Raw genomic sequence first — 21,476 nt, forward strand, 5'->3', positions numbered from 1 at the left:
TATTCAGAAATTTTAAGAGACGCATTCCATCTTAATGGACACAGTTGAAAAGCTGAGGCGACTTAACATCTCAAGTATTTTGAGTAACTGTTGTTTTCTTCTATTTTCAAACTGGATTTTGAGATTTGAGCTCTTGGGGGTTTTTAGTGATGGACAACATGCTGCCCCGGACTCAGTTTCTGAGGGTGCGCCACTCTAAGAAATTATCATTCCCCGAGTTAATAGTTGAAACTGAATTTGCCTCCTCCCACCTCCTAACCTTTGTGTTCAGACTGCAGCTGTGACGGGCAACTGTTGCTCCCTTCAGTTGTCACGGCAAAATGTAAAACTTTGAGGCCAGCGATTTTTCAGGACCGTGATTAGAGAGTGGGATCTATGTGTGTGCACAAGTGTGCTGGCGTGGGGGTGGGGGTGCGCTTGGGGGAAAAAGCGGCTGTGGAGTAATCTATCTGGAATTTCTTGTTACATTTACTGTGGTAAAAGGAATCTTCTCGTTTCTGTAAGCTTTTCTTCAACCTGACCGTGAACTAGAAGGACTATACCAGAAACTCTCGCACTTATCAGTTGGTTTAATTATTGGGAATTCTTTCCCATGTTAATTTACATAGTTTCCTCAGTGCCGGGTTTCAAATGCGCTTTGTTGAATAAATTGATCTTTTGGCAGGAACCCAATAGAGACAATGTTGTGTATCATCCCTTGTAGTTGGTCAGATCTGGAATAGTCGTTGGCAGTTCCTGCAAATCAGATAACTAAAGCTGAAAGACTAAGGCCTAATCTTTCCACTTATAATTACTGAAATGACTGATTTTTTTCTATGAATTGTCCAGATCAACATTCAAATTATTATTCTATTCTGTGTGGACCTAGCCAGGAAAAGGTTATGAAAAGAATTCAATGAATAGGATAGAAATGTGGTTGTTTTCTTAACTTTCTGGAATTAAACTTGTTAACATATTTCTGTCCTTTTGTATATCTTTCCGAATTACTTTGCCTTTTGGAACAACGAGGGTATAATTATTTGTGGAATAGAGTAAAACTACACATAGATGGATGTATAGAAAGTCTTATGCAGTGGTGATGTAATTCTTTCTGTTAATAATGTGGATTTAAGAAATCTATCCTATACGCCAATTGTCACGCATCCTAACCTGCCCTCCAGAAAATGCAGATAGTTGAGAGTGGTTACAAGCACAGACAAAGTGGGGTTTTATTTTTCTCAAAGCGAGACTCTCTATGATCAATCCTTTTCCTCCAGGTGGATATTTCTTTTCAGCCTATTCCTCAATATAAAAGCCAAATGTCCATTAACAGAGCGAAAGTTTAACAGTTTGCTTGTGATCAAATTAAAACTCAGCCAGAGGGTATACTGACTTATAAATAATGTAGACTCTGTAGCATGTCGTTAAATATGTATGTCTTGTAAGTTTTCAAATCTTCTGGCCTCTCTTGATTTTTACAAGCAAAAACTGTTCTCAATCTTTTATATCAAAATTTTCATTTAGAACTTGTGCCAAACTTGTGCCTTCTATTTGTTAATCAAAGCGTTTAAGTAAAGCCTCAGAGGGTGTGTTGGTTGTCTGGATCACAAAGCTCGTTGATCTCCTCTATGGGTCTACAGAGAGTGGTTCTCACCAGTCTGCCTGACCACGGCTGCTTTCAGTCTACTTAATTGCTCCTGGGTTTTTGGCTCCCTTTGGGGGCTTTGGGTAGCCAATTACTTTCATTCTCCTGTGGAAGAGATCCAGAATGCTCAGAGGAGTTAAGAGTGTCATGGACTAAGAAAGGAGCTCCAAATGCACAGATAATGAAGTTGGGTTGGAAATGGCTGTGAGTTCAGCCTGAAAGAGACTACAGTAATTAAACAAACATTGCTTAAGCACCTACGTGCACCAGGTTTCGGGCAAGGTGCAAAGAATACAAAGATGGGTATATGACACAATAGACACAGTTCCTGTCCCCTGAAACTCACATTCTAGCTGAAGAAGACATGAACAATATAACACGATATATAACAAGGTGAGTAATGTGCTAGAGGTAAGCGCAAGGCACGATGCTTGCATTGACCAGGAAAACATGGGAGGAACACCGAGTCCTGTAGTATGGTGTGGTTCTTGGACCAGGAGCAATCTGGGAACTTGTTAGAAATGTACAATCTCAGGCCCCACCCCAGACTTCTTGAGTCAGAACCTGCATTTTTAACAAGATTCCCCCAGGTGATTTATATGCACATTGAAGTTTGAAAAGCACTGCTCTAGTATGTTCAAGTTGGACCAAAGGAGTCCAATTTGAGCGAGCCTCAAGGGAGATCGTTAATTTTTACTCATTCATTTATTTAGTAATTCATTTACTTAATAACTGTTTAGTGGCTACCTACCATGTACAAAGCACACACTAGACATTATATTTATGGCACAGTTTCTGCCATCAAGGAGCAGGTTTTAATTATGATGCAAAAATAAATAACAACAATATGAAGCTCTATTAGCAGGTAAACCTTGCAAATTAGACACCTGGGTGGGTACAGAAGGCAACAAGGAGGTTGACATTTGATTGAGTCTGGAAGCATGAGAACAATTTCGGTGTTCCTTAGGCAGACAGTAAAGGAAGGGGCAATTTCTAGCAGAGAATTCAGCACATGCACGTAGGATGTGAACAAAGTACTTTGAGAGAAAAGCTGGTAGTTTTGCAGAGCTGAACATAGCAAGAGGTGAGGCCAGAAAGGCAAACTGGGGCCAGGTAGTGAAATCCTTATGTGTTACCTAAGAAGATGGGTCTGTAGTGATGTGCAGGGTTTTTTCCTTCAAGATAGGTTTTTAAGCAGAAAGTTACACACTGTAAATAATAATTTAGCAGTTGTTCATGACAGATGGAAAAGGGAAGCGATTAGAGGCCCTGATACATGTTAGAAGACAAGTGGATGGCTAGGGGAGGGGTCATTAGTATGTGACCTAGAGTGTGACCGTGGCAATGCAAAGAGATGGAGTGGACGCTGAGTTGGAGGACAGAGGAAAGAGAGAGATCAAGTCTAAACAGAAATTTTCCAATCTGGAAGTCTGAGAGAATCATAGTAACATCAATAAAAATAGGGAAATTAACAGGAAGAGCTAATAGAAGGGCAAGAAAAATATTCATGTGAGCTTCCACCATGTTTTTTCACCAGATAGTCACATGAGTAAGGAAAGCATTCACATGAGCTTTCAGCAGGTGCAAGTGAGACGTCCATCTGGATGGAGAGGTGGAGCAGGCAGGTGAAATGCAGGTCTGAAATTCACTGAAAGGGGAGACCTAGAGATGATAGTGGAATAGATGGAAAGATAGAAAAAAGAGAATGTGATGGAGGATAAAACAGATAAAAACTTATTTAGGGAATGGAGTAAATGAGTCAAGGCAACAAAGAAGAGAGAGAAAAGAACTAAAGATTTGAGGGTCCCAAAGCTATAAGAAAGAGACTAGCTATTGCTATCAACTATGACAAGTCAGGGAGAGTAAGGATTGGAAAAAGGCTGCCATCATCCATCTTATTAGTGACCTTTAGAAAATAGTTTCTGGAAGGTTGGAGGTAGATGCAGTTTTATAGAATTAAGGAGTAAGAAGATTTTGTGTAATGATCTCTTAATTGTTTATGGACCAGTTGTCTGATTTGATGGATTATTGCCGATAGGTTCAATTTCTGCCATTTGAAGGTTGGGGATTATTTGTGAATTTTATTTTTACCTGTGCTGTATTTTCAGTAGAATAAATGTAAGTCAACAATAAATGTCTACAATGTCATTCACAGTAGTTTAAAGTTAGCTGTCTTTTGAAGCTCTAAGCTTTTTATATTTAGAACTATTTTTGTCTCATAAATACCTTTGAGTTTTATTGTTAGTTGATAAGAATACATAAATGTTTTTAGAGTATTTAAATCTTTCTCTCCCTAAATCAAAACAGTAGTAGCTTTTAAAACTGCCTAATTTAACGATCAAGATAATTTTATTTGCTAGAACTGTTTCATAACCAAGAACTCAAACTCTCTAAACCTGAGGTCCAGCAAGTTAATATACATTCCTGTTTAAACCATCACCTCAGGAATATTTTAATTAAGGGGTGTTTATTTAAAATTCTTTAATGCGTAATGTTGGAGGCAGTGGGGGAGGGGGGAGGTCCTGTTGCCCCTCTCTCCTCCAGCTCCTCTTAGGAAAGTCAGGAGGTTGTGGTTGAAGGGTGCAGCCAGAGGTGCTCCCCAGAGCAGAGCTGGTGGTGCCTGGACAGGAGGAGACTTTGAGAAAACTCGGCTATCAGTCCAGCCGAAAGCGGAGTCGCACTGGGCATCCCTGGGTTCTCCTTCACTGCGGAGGTGCCACACCTCTGGGTCCGCCCCCTTAGCCTTTACTCCCCCAGGACTCCCCCACTTCCTAAGACTGGGCCTCCCAGTAATTGTTGCCACTGCTGAGTGGCTTTTTCCGTCTCCCTGTCCCTCCCCACCTCCAGTGAGAAAGGGCAATGGCAGATAAAGCCTTTGGCCCATCCTTTTTAGGATACTAAGTGGTAGCATATCTTTCTTCTTTAAAAGTGAATTTTATCTTTTCAAATGGCCAAAACCCATTGAGACCCTCTCTGGAGAGGGATTAATTCAAATAATACTCTTTCCAGTCAAAAGGAGCAGAGTATAAGGCATGAATGATTATTTGGTGTGTCTGTTTTTGGAAACAGGTCTGAAGGCAATCCTAAAAGAAAGTCATGAAACAAGGTGTGTGGCATCAGAAGGTAATGCTTTGGAAGACAATGCTAATGTGGATCTGTAAGTTCTTATGTGACGGCTAACAGTTCAGTTACATTTATTTGTTGTAATGACAACCTTCATGTCCCCTGCTCCTGGGATCCCCTTGCTCTTGCTTTCTTGTGTCAAATCCGGTCCATCCATCCTTCGAAGTCTATTTCAAACCATCTTCTCTCCCAAAGGCCTCTCTGATCCCTGTTTATCACCATGCCCTGCCCCAAGCTGGAAGTTATCCTTTCCCTCCACAGGACTTCTTAAAATCTGTACTTCTTTTGTGATGCTTAACACTTTCTACCTTATAAAGCAGTTACTTAGTCACTTCAGTAAATATTTATGAAGCACCTACCATGTTTCAGGCACTGGGGCACATTACTGGTGACATTAAGATGAATGATGAGTGTCTCTTCAGAGCTCAGCCTTGGGAGATGACCAAACCTGAATTCACAGATAAATAATTACAAAATAACATGAAGTATCATAATAAGGGTGTTTCTAACAGGTCCTTATAATAGAGAAACAGAAAATTTCCTTAGGAGAGCTCCAGAAAACCTACAAAAAGAAGAGACCTTTGAGTTGAGCCTTGAAGGATATGTAAGAGCTTTCTAGATAGTTAATTGGGGAAGAGCCTTCCAAATAAAGGCCCAGCCTGAGCAAGGACACGAAGGCCAAGAGCCAAGTACCTTGTCTGGGAACACCGAGTGTCTTCTGTCTCCTCCGAGGCTGTGAGCTCATTGAAAGGACGATCCTTTTCCCATTCTGCCTGGGATCTGCAGCAGTGACTGATATGCGGCCTTAAACACAGACAATGTCCAAACGCATCTGCTATATTGTAGAGTTTAATTTGTAATCGCATTTCTTCACAAGGAAATTTTGAGTGTTATTCCATTAACTACAGATTGTGTTCGTTGTTCAAGAGCTACATAAATAACATTTCTTTATTTCTTCTATCAAATGATGGTGATGGAAATGGACAACGCATTTTATTACAGACAACAGCATGTTGATCACAAATGCCTCCCTGTATCTGTCCCTTGCCACCCACATGCCCCTAATTCCTAGTTTGGTATAAACTCAGGAAATGCAAGCCAATGTTAGATTAAGCAAAAAGGTTTTCTTAAGAAGGGATGGGGGAAACGTCCAGATTGCCTTCTAAAGATAAAAACAAACCTTTCATAGAATATAACACAGAGCCCAGCCCAGATCACAGTTTGTTGGGCCAGGTGGTAGCCTTGATGCAAGCTTTGCTAATCCCAGACTTAAGCACCAATTAACCTTTCCTGTGGATTTTGGAACTGAAATGGAGGCAAATGTTGCTCTGTCTTAGTGTGCCTCAACTTTTTTCCTAGGTAAATAACGTACCTAATATAGAGCCAAATGGTAATCATCTTTGTAACAGCTATTATTTTGCCTCACCCCTGACCTCTGCCATTTACCAAGTATGGATAATTTGAGAAATATGGTAGTTTATTTATGACCCTAAAATCTGAAAGAAAAACAAAAACTTTCATTCACTGATAGTTCAGATCTAGGCTTTTCTGGCCAGATGAAGTAGTTGTCCAGATAATTCAAGCCACATGTCTGTCTTGGTCTTCATACAACTGTTGGCTATCTATAGTTTGTCTCTTTGATGGGTATCCTCTATCTTTAACTCTGGAAAATTTTCCCGTGGAAGATTTAATTTTATCTTTTCTTTTTTTATGGGAAATTATATTTTCAAGCTGCCGAACCTGGCAGATAAGAAGAGAAGTCAATCTGGAAATCCCAGATTTGGTTCACATGGCAGGACCAAAGCAAGGCCAAACTATTAATTAAGGCTGCTTATCAAGACCATTTATGCAAAATAGCTAGATCACGTGAGTGAATTAGATGGTGTTCCATATTCTGCTGTGAGGGCTTGGTCTGCTTTTATCAAACATTTCTACCTTGGGCATGTAGAACAGAAATCACCCCGTTTTTTTTGAAGGACCACGTTCAGATATTAAATTAGGAGAACGACAAGCATAAACACCGAAGTTACTGGTTTCCATGAACTAATGTAAACTGCATATGTCATTCCCAGGCTGTTTCCCAATTTAAAGCTGTTTTTATAAAGCAACTTTGGTTCTTGTTCTGTCTTTTTTCATCTACCACCATAGCTTCCAACCCTCCAGGTCATCAGAGACCACAGGAGGTTGGGAGGCATGGGGAAGAGTGAAGCTATCAGAAGTCATTGATGAAACCACAAGATTTAGGTTTTTCACTACCTTCCCTCATGTACTTCAATCTTGAGATCGAGGTGTTTAGAGTCTTGCCTCTGCAGAAAACTCATCAAAATGGGCCCCACGTTTCTGTCATAATTGTAGGACCATCGTTTTATTTCGGCTGCATGTAAGTACCGTTGCACTGGAAATTCACTGGAAATCTGAAATGCCAGTGGTGTTCTGTTACATAGATGAAATAGAAAATATTCCCTAAATTGACTTTTAAAAAATTATTAATAAACATATGCTTAAAATATTAGACCGCCCTTCATTGTAGTATTTTTAACCATTCTGTTTTCTTGCAAAGACCTCCAGAAACTTTGTTTTCATTGGCAGAAGAAGTCTCAAAATTATAGAAAGTGATAAAAATAAGAGAATAGAGACGAAAGTCATAAATTCACTTTGGCTTACACTTAACGTTGTACAGGATGATCATCTGTTAGTTTATGTGCAATCTTTTTTCTTGATTATAGTTGTCTGCCAATAAAAGTGTGATATAAATATGAATGTAAAATTTGCAAGTACTTACCGAAATTGACAAATTTGGAAATGTGTCTTGTTCTTGATCAAAGTACATCTTGCAGAAAATAGAAAGAAATTAGTTTTGACATCTAAAATGTAAACAAACCCTAAACCATGAATTTGTGAAGTATTTTTTGCTGCCGTGAAAACTATGTGTATAAAAAGTGAGTCTTCAGTTCTGAAATTGGTAGTTCTTTCTTTCTTTTTTTTTTTCCTGAGGAAGATTCACCCTGAGCTAACATCTTTTGCAAATCTTCCTCTATTTTGTATGTTGGCTGCCGCCACAGCATGGCCACCAACTAGGGGTGTAGGTCAGTGCCTGGGAACTGAACCTGGGTCGCCAAAACAGAGTGAGCCAACTTAACCACTAGGCCATGAGGCTAGCCCAATAGTTCTTTCTTTTAATCCCTTCCTCCTGTTGTGGTATATGAGAGGTTTATCTTCTTCTTATTTTATGTGCCATGTTACACAAGGTCATTTGAGATTCTTCGTCTTTGGAAAAATTAATAAGCTGCATTTTACAAAAATGTTCAGTTGTGAAACACTGTGAATTCCTGTTGCTGAAGCATGTTTCTGTAAGTGTATTTGTGATTGAAATGGCTTTGTGATATTTAATCTGCTTTTGACGTGTGTAATTGGGCACATGTAAGTTGTCACTGCTACCTGGAGATCATTAACTGTAATCCCGGTGATTAATGGGCCAGGATGGCTCAAAGACAGACAGCTAAAGAGAGGATCTGACCAAGAACCAGAAGACAGCAGTATGTGTGTGTGCACAAAGGAGAGTTGGGACAGTGGCCATGAGGGAAGGACAGGGGGGCAGTAAAACCCATAAACAGTATCACTGCACGTTAGCTGTTTCACTTGTAGGTTTCTCTACGATCTCCACAAATACTTAAAGACAGGTGGCTCAAAATATTACTATCACTAAGCTAGTTTTATAGAAGAAACATCGTAACAAAAGCTCTGTTGTGAGGGACACAATCCACCTGTTCCAAGAGACTGTCACAAGGTATTTTTATTTTCTTGGTCTCTGCTTTCTAAAAAATTAGTTAAAACACAGGCCAGGATATAGGTTGCCTGACCTATTCATAAAGTTGGAGATTAATGTTATCTATACATACATTTCTCCCTTGCTTAAAACCCCTTAGTGTCTCTCCTTATGGGACAGAGACCTACAAAGCATACGATGGCGTGGTCCAGGCCTCAGCCGAATCAGCCCCTTCTCTGGCTGCCCTCACCCCACCCTCCTGAGGAGAGCCAGTCACTTCCTCCTTTGTGCCTCCAGTGTCCCTTGTTCTTGTGACACATGCCACATATCAGAGTGCACCTGCAGTTCCTTACTGGTGCACTTGCCACCCCCCTAGATTATGAACTTCCTAACAAACAGGACGTATGCCTACTTCGTTGTATACCCCGGTCCTTGCAAGGTGGCACTCGGTGAAGGCTTGTCGAATGGACTGACAGATGAGCCCTACTTAGTCTAATTCATTTTCAATTCATCTAGTAAAGAGTTAGGTTCTGTTTGGACCAAATCACTTGCTACCTCTATTGTTGGGTTTGAAAAATCTTAGAATTTAAAATGTGAAATTTCCAAACAATTTAATTATCTGGGACAGAAAATCTTACATACAAAAATTTTCTTTATAGCTGATTTTTTTTTTAACTTGAGCAGCCATGCTTCACTTTTTGCTTAATTTTGCACAAAAACGTAAAACCTCTAAAAGTACCCTATTGGTCATACTTCCTACAAAGTCAACAAAACGCATCCTTGAAGTCATTTTATTTATTTATTTAGGAAGATTAGCCCTGAGCTAACACCGTGCCCATCTTCCTCTACTTTATATGTGGGACACCCACCACAGCATGGCTTGAGAAGCGGTGCCATGTCTGCACCCAGGATCCGAAAGCGGGGAACCCTGGGCCACCGAAGCAGAATGTGGGAACTTAACCGCTGTGCCACCGGCCTGGCCCCCTGAAGTCAGTTTTGTAGATTACTTAGATCCAAAACTAGACTGTATCAGAATTAACTGGACAACTAAGGCAACTGGGTTTGTCATGGAAGCTAGAAGTGGGTTGTTAATTACATACGTAGTTGCCACCAACAAAGCAAGGTGGATATTTCATTTAAGAACTAGAAGTAGTTTTCCTTTCAGAATAAAATCTAAATTCTAAAGTAATAAAATGATTAGTAATTATTTCAAATAACAAAAAAAATTTTGATGCACATTAGTATGTAATTATATTATATGTAAAATAGTTATATAATTGTGTATATATAGTATATACAACCAAAACATTACAAGCTTTCCACATGCCGCATACAATGGTTTCATTATTTTATAGTTATAATTCATGTATTTAAAATCAAAGGAGGCAGCCGTACCCAGGACAGTTGAAATTAACTTAGAGAAAGGGATTTGCAGGCTTTTAAAAAAGTCTTTTTGTGCCCCCCTAAAAAAGTATATAATCAAACATCTGCTCCCAAAATTAATCTTAATTGAGCTTTCAAAAGCAGCGTTTTTAGGTTTTGTGCCGTGGTCTTGCAACGTAAGTGAACTTTTGCACTCCTAATATGGACATTTAAAATCACGTGTGCTGCTTTTCTTGTTTTTAAGTTGTAAGCCACTGTTACAATGACCTTAATGAAATTTATTGTTCAGTTGTTCCCAGTCCGGGTCTCTAAGGTACTTGAGACTCATTTCATCAACATGACAAAGTAGGACTTTAAAAAAGCATTTGTGTGGGGGGTCATTGGTGCTTAACTAAGGTGAAGTCTTTCTCCCTTCAGGTTCCTCTATTTCAGTCTTCACCTTGACTTTCCGGCGATGTGACCTTGTGCAAGTCCCATGATATCCTAATCCTGTAGCTTCTGAGCTTTTAGATGTATAATTCTACACTGTAGAAATAAAATTAATTGCCAAGGTCAAACGCACTATAAAGAATTTTTTTCTGTTAAGAAAGGGGTTCTTTTAGAAAGACCAGAAATATTCGGATAATTTGCAAGTAAATGGCATTAATTTATTAAATGTCTTTGTTTCATTCTGCTTCTGTAGATCTGACTCCTTAGCCTCTGCTAGGAGAAATGAATGTAGTCTGTAAGCTAATTAAATGCTATCCTCTGTGACTTTCTCAGGACCCTCTCAGGTTCCTGGAGCAGGTATGTTGGCTCAGAGGCTCTTCCCAGCCCTGGTTCCCAGCGCCTCCCAGACAAGTATGCCCATCTCGGAGCTATCCTTCTCCATCGCTACACTGACCCAACTCAGAACGTGAACTCTGCCAAATCTGCCCTCTTCTGGGCTTCCTTTCTCCTCTTAGCTCCACTTCCCACAGGGCCTCTCTCCCACTGAGAATAAGAAGTGGTGGATCAGTCAACAGGCAGCTGAGGTTATATGCCCTGATCGGATCCGCTGCTTTTCATTCAGTCTAGACAACCTCGTGCATTCCCTCTGCCATGAGACTTTATCTCAAAAGGAAATCCCACCAAGAGAAAATGGCCTTAAATTTCCAGTCCCCAGGAGGGGGTTCAGGACCCCATCTCAGAACAACTTGAGCGCTAAGCAGGGAAACAAGATTTAGGTGCAAGTACTGTATTCCTGGAACCGCTGGGTACTCAGGAAAAATGTATATGACAAATTTCTAGAGCCAAGGCACAGAGTCACAACAAACCAGTGTCAAAGGTGATTTGCTGCTGAGATGCCAGCGTTAACACCTAAGACTTCTTCTATCACCATAGGATCAAGCCTGGCTCAACAGTTGGCTGTAGGAGCTCAGTCAGCTGCTAAGGCATAGAGGGATGGATCTACAAACTAAGCCAGTTATTACATGACCTCCCAATACTTCAGTCATGTATATTCAAGCCAGAGGCCCAAGAGCAACACTACATATGTGTTGAAGTAGACCACACCTCTGGTTCTTTCATTTGACTAGTGATTAGTAAAAAAAAAAGTCTGAATTTAGTGTAAAGGATTTCCCTGAAGAAGGCTTTGGTTTTTTAAGTAATTTTTTATTGAGATATAATTGACATATAACATATTAGTTTCAGGTGTACAACATAGTGATTCGATATTTGTATATATTGTGAAATGATTGCCACAATAAGTCTAGTTAACATTTGTCACCACGTGCAGTTACAAATTTTTTTTCTTCTAATGATATGTTTAAGATCTACTTTCTTAGCAACTTTCAAATATACAATACAATATTAACTATAGTCACCATGCCGTACGTTACAGCCCCAGGACTTGTTTATTTTGTAACTGGAAGTTTGTACCTTTGGACCCACTTCACTCATTTTGCCTACCTCCACCTCCCACCTCTGGCAACCACCAATCTTGAAGAAGCGTTTAGGATCAAGCAGATATATGCTTGAATTATGTCTCTGCCATTTACTGGCCATTTAATATTGGGTCAGCCTTTCTGATGTCCTGCTTTATGTTCTGTTAAAGAGGGATTTCAATGTATTCCTAGTAATATTGTGATAACTCAGATCGGTCTCAGCACATACCATAGAGGAGTTGTTCCCAAACTTGTCTGCACGTTGGAATCACGTAGGGAGCTTCAAAAAATACAGATGCCTGTGTCCTACCTCCCCAGAGAGCGTTTTTGTGACATGGCCTGGGCATTGGAATTTCTAACGGATCCCCAGATCATTCTAGTGTTCAGCCAAGTTTGGGAACCCTGGGCATAGAGCCTGTCCTATAGGGAGCATTGAATATGTTTTCCCTGAATGGAAACAATGACTGGAACATGCTAGACTTTCCAGAATTCTTGGCTCCCTTTCCTTCCCTGACCATCTCCTCTCTGTTTTTATTGGGATGCCTGAAGACTTTAGTGTTGGGCTGTAATTCTGTCACTGTGGCTGCCACTCATGGCCAGGCACATGTGAGAATGCAGAAAGTTCTGGTCTCATGTGCTGTAGTATCCTGCAGCAGGAGAAGAGGAGAAAGAGGCAGAGAGAAGTTGGTGCTGCAAGGGGCAGCCCACAGAGATCCCGGTAAGGGAATGTCTAATGAGTTTGCTTTCGAGTGCACTGTATACAGTAAAGCCCCTGAATGCTAATTGTACAGTAACCGTGGAAACCAGAGCCTAGTGTTATGCTCTCGCTGGGGCTGATACAGGAACGAGCCAGAACTTACAAAGGATAAGTCCAAGGCAGATTTTCAGCTGGTCCTGAGTTCTCTTATTTTTTGGCTTTTGTAGTCAACATCTGTTGCAGTAAATCCTTTGTTTGGTGTTCCTGGGTCAGCCATCCAAATGTATCAAAGTTCCAAAAAGTTGAATATGTGACTTATTGGTTTCAGTGTCCTCTAAAGGCTCTTGGAGAGAGGCTCTGAATTCTGAGAGCGAGGGAACCAACTAAGACATTCTAAAATTTGGAGGCCAGTATCGTCTCCTCTTTCTACAAAATAGGAGGATAAAGCTGCAGTGTTTCGGACGTGGAGGAGGGGTCTGTCCCTTCACTGACTATGTGAGTTATTACGTGCTTATGAGTAGTAATACTTCGTGGCTCTCAGTGTCTGGAACTAAGGACTGGAATACTGTTTGATGCGCAAAGCTTATGTTATATTATGATTCAAAGCAAATTCTCAAATTTCACTCCAGTAACATAATTGAAAACATTTAAGATACTGGAAAAAGAAAAATTGATCAGTCTCAAGAACTGTGCAGTTATTTTCTCCTTGACCTGAGACTCCTGATGGAGTTAAGCTGCTCTTTCTTAAAAACACAAAACCATCCCAAGTTATATCTTCAGGAGACGAGACCTCCAGCCTGCTCAGTTTTTAAGACATGCATTCTGAATGAGAGAAGAATCTTTTGTTTTCAGGGTAATTCTACACTTAAAAGGATTACGTAAGTCCTTTGAAAATAGTGTGGTGTTTTTTTTTCAACTGAAAACTACCACAGATTAAAACTTCCTGACCCTTTGTAATACTGAGTTGTTTATGAAAATAAGGATATGCTGTCTTTGTTCATATTTAGCACTTATGTGATGTTTTGCATTTTCTATTTGATATGGAAAATATACTAGCCTAAGCCACATTTCCATTACTCTCAAATTTTTAAGTTTCCTGGCTATTATGTTAAATGAAGTAGCTTATAATTCCTTCTCATAGGTATCCAGTTCTACTTCAGGGTTTAAAAGTAAAATGGTATATAACCTAAGTTTATTGTACATGTGTGTTTCTATCCTACTAGTTTTAAGCTCTGTGAGAACTTCATCTATGGGGTCCTCTCCAAAGATTAAAACAAATCCCCCTCTTCTCTAACACCTTTTACTGCCATTTGAATCTCTTGCAACTTCATATGCACTTCACGTAGCAGACAAAAAAAAAAATAAGCATAGATCATGCTCAAGAAAAATCCAATTTTTGGTTGGTTCGCTAACAATCAGCATTAGATGAACCAAACCATCAGTTGGGTCCTGGATCCTTATCACCTTCGCGTTTGACGGGCATCCAGATCAAATATGGTCCTTGCTTGGGGGTCAGTTTGAGGCATACTTCCTTGAAAAATGAGTTCCAAAGGTTTCAGTATGTCTTTCTTTAGCTTCTCAAAAAGGCTCAAAAACATCTAGTAGCCACTCAGTATTTTTCACCACTCTCTGTCTCTGTTGGTGGTTATAATTCCCAGCGTCCCAAAAAAGTGAATCCTGTTATCATTTGGACCACATTTTTCTTATGATTCTCAACTGCCTAAGGCCTGGTTTCATTCAAATGCTGAGCTTTGAACATGAACCTGTGAATATGGCTTTGTTTGCCTCTGAGTTGGCAGTGTGAATCCTGGACATGCAGTTTCTACTGAAAAGGCTGGACAGCTAAGTCATGCTCCATTCCCAAGGTGACTCCCCCCCACCCCGGGTCCCAGGTCCTCCCAAACAGATTCGTGATGCACAAGTGTGCCTCCTGGGTGCCCTTTGTGAGTCTTGAATCTCACTCCCTCATTGACAACAGGTTCTCAGTAACATGGACAAAATCCTAGCTCTTGGCAAGGGCACCGTCTTAATGCAATGCTTTCCATCTTCTCTCTCCCACAGGGTCCAGTAGCATCAACTGCATCAGCATTGTCTGTCCTCTCCCCTGGGCCTGGCCTTCCTCCACCCCCACCTCCTCCACCTCCTCCAGGGCCACCTCCACTTTTTGAGAATGAAGGCAGAAAAGAGCAGTCCTCTCCTTCACGCTCAGCTTTATTTGCCCAACTTAACCAAGGAGCAGCGATTACAAAAGGTGAGAAAACCAGACCTTGAAGGTGTCTCCCTCCGGCTCTGGGCACGCAGATCCCCAGAGCCCACAGTGATGGATGCATCATTCCATCCCAGTCCCCAACACACAGGGAGCTGCTCTTGGGATGACAGAAGCCTGCAGCGTTCTTCATCCTGAGATAGATGGGCTCAGTGGGCCATAGTGTGGACCAGAAAGAACTCAGATACATTGGGTTCTAAATGGACCACTGCACTGCATCACCACTTCAGCCTCGGATGCTGCAGCAACACCTACAACCAAGGCGTCAAGATCGAGTGAAATAAAAATGACAAACAACAGCACCTCTGTTCTCAAGCAGTGTGCAGGCTTGTCAAAGAATTTTATCATGGAACTACCTTTGTCCTCACAGTGAACAGTTAATTTAAAAAAAATACAATATTTAAAATATATCAGGATCAGGGGCACATGCATTCTAAACAATAAAATCATGTTGCCCAAAACTTTATGCAAATGTATTTTTGCTTTGCATGAATAATAGGAATTGTGGTAGAAGTGTCCCTATGCACTGGGCTGGGAGCTAAGAACCCAAAATTCTAACTTGTTTTCTGGCTCCAACCAGCTGCACTGTCTCCTCATCTGCCAATGAGGGAATGGACTCATAACCCTAAAGTCAATTCCATGCTCTGACATATACTTACTGGGGTGCCCTAACCTTTTAGGCTATGTCTGGCGAATGATTTAGCCGTGAGAGAAGTAAATCATATGATCCTTCGTGGTAAGATGGTTTGCTTTTTGCAGAATTTTTATCTATCATCTTATCTCCTTAAAGAAGAGGTTCCTCCAATTAAAAAATACTTACAATGCTTCTCTTAACTCTAAATTTAATGCAGAGTCTCAGACTCTGCATATTAACCTTGAGAAAACACTAGGCTGCTTTGAAAACAGAATTATCAAAACTTCTTGTGCTGTTTACATCGTGTTGATCTAAGAAGCGAGGGACATTTCTCTTTGCATAAAATATAAAGAAATGTGTCTGTGTATTACCTTCCCAGGGCTCCGGCATGTCAGAGATGACCAGAAGACATACAAGAATCCCAGCCTACGGGCTCAAGGAGGACAAACTCCATCTCCAACCAAAAGCCACGCTCCAGGACCCAAGTCTCCCCAGTCTCCTCCTCCTCAGAAACATGCTCCTGTGTTCGAGTTGGAAGGAAAGAAATGGAGAGTGGTGAGTGAAGCCCTTGTACCTTTATTCCTGACATGGTCCCATGGAAGGACCAATGGCTGAACCGTTTACCGAGGTCTTAAGGATTTCTAAGTGAAATGACAGAGGCAGAAGCCACTGGCTAAAACAGAAACTGGGGCATTTCTGAATGCTTCCCTAAACATTTTTGGTTTTTGTTATTTCTCATGCACTCTTTTCTTCAACTTAGAAATTTTTTTTTCATTGAGGTAAAATACATATAACATGAAATTTACCATCTCACCATTCAAGTGTACAGTTCAGTGACATTAAGTACATTCACATTCTTTGCAACCAGCACCGCCATCCATCCAGAGAGCTCTTTTCTTCTTGTAAAATGGAAACTCTGTACCCCTTAAACAACAACTCCCCATTCCCTCCCCACCTCAGCCCCCGGCAACCACCATTCTACTTTCTGCCTCTCTGAATTTGACAGCCCTTTGTTTTCATCTGTGCCCCATTCTGATCTGCTGCAGGGTGTTTCCTTCTATCCCACTCATGGAGGCACTGATACAAGCTACCACTTCCCCCCCCACTTTCACCATTGTGTGAGCAGGACAGAGACACTTTGAATGTGGATGGAAGCTGGTGCCCCCCGCCAATCCAGGCGCTTCGCTAAAGATGGAGGGCCAAATTCCCCGGAAGGGTTGTCATGGTCTGAAATGACACTGGGACTTACACCACTGTTGTGACCCTTACTAGCCTATTTGCCTAACTCCTACTTGACACCGCAGATTTTGCTGCAGTACCAAGTCTGGACTCAGCATCCAGACTCAATAAAACGCTCTCACATCCCTGCTTCAGCCCCCACCCGCTGGCCAGGGGGCCTGATACCTGACTCTTTGCAAATTGACCCTCTTCCAAGTAGTGGTTCCATCCATTTCTAATGACAAAGTAAGACCTGTATTTTAGTCTGTGAGAAAATGGTTTCTGAAAGAAAAGACATATTGAAAAGCTATAATTAATGAATGCTGAACTCCGTAGTAATTTCAGTAGGCAATGGATTCAATTTATCTGCACATCCTTATGTTTAATATTTGCCTATGTTTTCATTTTAGGAGTATCAAGAAGACAGGAATGACCTTGTGATTCCACAGACTGAACTGAAACAAGTGGCTTACATTTTCAATTGCAACAAGTCTACTCTACAGATGAAAGGGAAAATAAATTCTATTATAATCGGTAGGGCAGAACTATGGCTCTGTAGTTACTATCATAAGTTGCTCTGTATAAACATGCTATGTGTATTTAGTGGAGTTGTTTTCTCCCCCCAGACAACTGTAAGAAGTTTGGCCTCGTGTTTGACAATGTGGTAGGCATTGTGGAAGTGATCAACTCCAAGGACATTCAAATGCAGGTAAGTGGCCCTTTCAGTCATGCTTTGCCCCCGCTATGGCTTGGCACAGACCATCCTCTCTGCCTGCAAGGGCCCTCCGTGTCTCCTTGGAACCTCCTATTCCCTTTCCCTCTAGACACAGCTCTGTCATCAGCTGTTCTTTGAAGCCCTATCTTCTTCTTAGACAATGTTAATTCCTCCTTTTCAATCTCTTATAACACATCCTATCTTGTACTGCAATGACTGGTTTACCATCTCTATTTCAAGAACAGCTAATGAATCTTTACATCAAGAACAGCTAATTAACCTTTACAGCCCCAGAAATGTTCGCTGTATCTGCACACAGTAGGTGTCCAGTGAATGTTTGATGAGTGACTGATTCGAATGAATTGACTAATGAATAAACAAAAATACTAAGAGAGTCTCGTGGCATAATAGTACCGTGCCAAAGAGAAATTTTTTTCCTTGGGAAAAATTGGTTCTGGGTAAGGAGGAGGAGAAGTTTTTCTGAGGAGTCAATGAGATAATCAGACTAAGAAACTGGAAAGAAGGATTGGAAGGAAATCTGCATTCCTCTAGAAATTTTGACTTAGCCCAATGGGATTTTATAATACGCCAAAAGCTAAAGAGCTTCTTACTTTTAGCCAACTATAACTTCTATCTTTCATTACACTCTTTTCATATTATTAATTACCCCTTATTATTTGATGTTCCCTAATGGCGTTTGTTAAAATTGGATTCTGGTTTTATAGAGCTTTCTCTTGTTTTACTGGGCTTTTTACCACTGCCACTTTTAGTTAGAGTACACTCAACTGCACTTTTTACATTTCACTAATTGCCATTTAAGAAGTTGGTTTTGTGTGTGTCCCTTTAATGGAAAGAGCCCTGAATTGGGCACCATGAGACCTGGGCACCAGCACCAGCTCTGCCCTCACCCACTCTGTGCCCCTGGGTGATTCACTTCATCTCTGACTCCAAGTTCCTTGCCCTGAAACACAAGGCTAAGCTAAGGAATTTTAAGTTCTCTCCAGACCAAATTTTAAATATTCTTGCCACATAGCTTGGATGGATACATTGATTTCTTTCACTTTCCAGTTCCCTATATTCTTTTCAATGCCTCTGTGTCTATCCCCATCCCCTAACCATTCTGCTTCCATTCCTTTGTAAATTTCATTCCTTGATAGAAAATCATTTAGAAGAAAGCAACCAAACAATCCCCCACAGACATATAGCGTATTGTCACCTTCACTGTGTAAACAGGGAAATTTGACTATCCTTGGGTCACACTTCAGATTCCAAAACGTGGGTTATTTGCCCAAGACCACGTAGCATTTAGCACTCATATTTTTCATTCATATATTTGCCAAATATTTATTGAACATCTCTGATATGCCAGGTACTGCTCTCAGCACTAAAAATGCAGAGAGCAAATGAGACAAAAATCCTTGTTCTCATGAAGTTTACATTCTGATAACACTATCTCCCAATTTGTATTTCTGTTAACCACATTTATCCATTTAATAACACTGCCTCTCCCAAAGTATTACACATGAAAATTTTAAGGAAATCATTCATGTCAGAGAAAGTTCAATTCCTCAAGGACAAGTATGGTTCATAGAAACCTAATAATGAGTCCACAATTTCTGAAGAACTGTTTTGCGTGGTGGAAGTTCCTATGTAAAGAGCCAGGCTTTCTCACTTCACATTATTTTCAACCAAAACAAACAAACCAGAAATAATATTCTTTAGCAGAGATGAGAGTACATAGTTAGCCAGTTGAAAAGTATCTTGGAAATAATCTAATCTAACATCCCCCCTCTTCATTTTAGAGGGCTTATTTCAAGCTTTTATTCTTACAGAAATGGGATGGGTGGCAATGATGATACCATATATAAGGAGTTAGCATTATTTTTTTAATGTAAATACATCAGGTTCAAAGTAAAAAACCAAATGAATTAAATAGAAAACATGAAACTATAAGAAAGTGGAGAAAACAGTTCTAAATATTCATCAAATTTCTGGAGGGAGAAAAAGATCGAAATTGAGAATAGAAGAAATTACCAAAAAAGATAGACAGATATGTCTACTTAAAAATTTTAAACTTCTGAATTCGATACAATGTAACTATGTACTTTGTTACAGTGTACTATGCGACCATTTTAAAAAGTGACCTAGAAAGACCATGATATCTTGTTAAAAGAAAACACTTTTATACCATTATGTCAAGAATGATTTCATTTTTCTAAATACACATACATACATATATACACAGATAATATCCATGTCTGATAATCCTAGAAAAAAAGTCACAGAAGATATACTACATTCTGTAACCAAATTAAGGGTATCTATCAAACTCTTATAGCAAAAATCATACTTCATTTAAAACTTTAGAATTTCCATTAAAGTCAGAATCAAGAAAAGAATTCCTTCTATCATTACTTCCATTCAGTAATGCGTTAAAGGTTGTAACCTATGCAATAAGACAAGAAAAATAATTGAGAAATATAAAATTGGAAAAGGAAGAGACAAAAATGTCCTTATTTGCCAACAAAATGATTGCCTTTACATAAGCCCAAGAGATTCAAGAAACTACAAAACTATAGGAATATTCAGCAAGATGATTGGGTATAGTATCAACATGCAAAATCAATACCATTTCTTTACACCACAAATAAATATTAGAAAATAAGATTAAAATAGCAAAAGAAAAAAAAACTATAAGGTACCTAGGAAAAAATTAAACAGCAGAAATATAAGATATTCAAAAAAAATACAAAAGAAATGTAAATAAATGTACAGAAAGATATCAATATCAATTGTCCCATTTAATCTACAAATTCAAAGAAATTCAGCTCAAAATCTTAACAGGGTCCTTACTATAAAATGGTCTTAAAACTCAGTTGGAAGAAAAATGGACAAAAGTAGCTAAAACAGTTTTAAAGATGAACAATAAGGGACCTGCATACCAGATAGTAAGAGTCATTGTAAACTGTTATATTGTTGGAGGGATACAAAAATGAACCAATGAAACAGAATAGTAAGCCCTGAAATAGATGAATGCATACATGGAGACATATTTTGGGGCAATCCATATTGGAAAAAAAAACTACTGAATTCCTACCTCACACCATACATGAAAGTAAAGTCCTAATTGCGAAAAGAAATGTTTTTGAACTTTGAGAATAAAATGCAGAGGAAAATCTTCATGTCCTCAGAGTAGGAAAGAAATTAATTAGGGTCAAAAAACACAAAGAAAAGCACTGATGAATCTAACCATATTAAAATTAAAATTATATATTCAACAGAAGACATCATATACAAAGGTGAAAGACAAACCATGGACTGAAGAAAGATACTTGCAACACAGATAGTCAAAAAGGATTTGTAACTAGAAGTTATAAAGAACTTAACATAAGTCAATAAGGAAAAGACTAACAACCCAGTAGCAAAATGGGCAAAGAATGTTAAGGCAATTCAGAGAAGGACAAACTGAAGTGTTTGATAAGTATGTGAACATATGTATAATCTACCTCATAAAAGTAGAAGTGTAAATTAATACTACAATTAGATATATCTTTTCACACTCATCAGTTTTGCATTCAGGCTGTCCTTACTTTGCAAGGAGCCCATTAACTGAAACTCAGGCATATCAGAACTGTGCAACTTGAGGACTGCCTGCATATTAAAAAGTCTGATAGTACAAGGATTGTGAAGGAAGTGGAATAATGGGAACCCTGATATATCAATGTCAGGAGAGTAAAGCTGTTACACTCACTGTGCAGAGCAAATTGGCACCATCTAATAAAGACATTCACAGCCTACGCTAAAGCAGCTCTTGTACATATGTCGACGAGACGTGTAAAAAGTGTTTATTGCAGTATCATTCATAATGGCAATGAAAACAAAAGCAATTTAAATGACCACCAACTGGTAAATGAATAAATAAATCCACCTAGTAGAATACCGTACAGTTGTTTAGATGAATGAACTACGGTTACATGTATAAATATAGGTAAATCTCAAAAGCAGCATTGAGCAATAAAGGCAGGTGATAGAACGGCAGGCACTGTATAATGTGTCCCTGTAGCTAAAGAGTAAAAACGTGGAGAACAATATGCACGTGTTAAATATACTTATGAGGGCTCAAGGTCACCTCACCCAAGGGACAGA

At 39.6% G+C, this 21,476-nt stretch overlaps 1 protein-coding gene across 2 annotated transcripts in view; it reads left to right on the forward strand.

Moving 5' to 3' along the window:
* Nucleotides 1-21,476, forward strand: part of CAP2 (cyclase associated actin cytoskeleton regulatory protein 2) — a 131,587-nt gene that overhangs the window by 102,474 nt on the left and 7,637 nt on the right. For both annotated transcript variants that reach the window (XM_001493518.7, XM_023624485.2), the window contains exons 8-11: nucleotides 14,559-14,748; nucleotides 15,777-15,952; nucleotides 17,026-17,149; nucleotides 17,242-17,324. In XM_001493518.7, the coding sequence (XP_001493568.1) occupies nucleotides 14,559-14,748; nucleotides 15,777-15,952; nucleotides 17,026-17,149; nucleotides 17,242-17,324 (573 nt within the window). The remainder of the gene's footprint in view (nucleotides 1-14,558; nucleotides 14,749-15,776; nucleotides 15,953-17,025; nucleotides 17,150-17,241; nucleotides 17,325-21,476) is intronic.

Source organism: Equus caballus, chromosome 20 (genome assembly GCF_041296265.1).
Source record: "Equus caballus isolate H_3958 breed thoroughbred chromosome 20, TB-T2T, whole genome shotgun sequence".
NCBI lineage: Eukaryota > Metazoa > Chordata > Mammalia > Perissodactyla > Equidae > Equus > Equus caballus.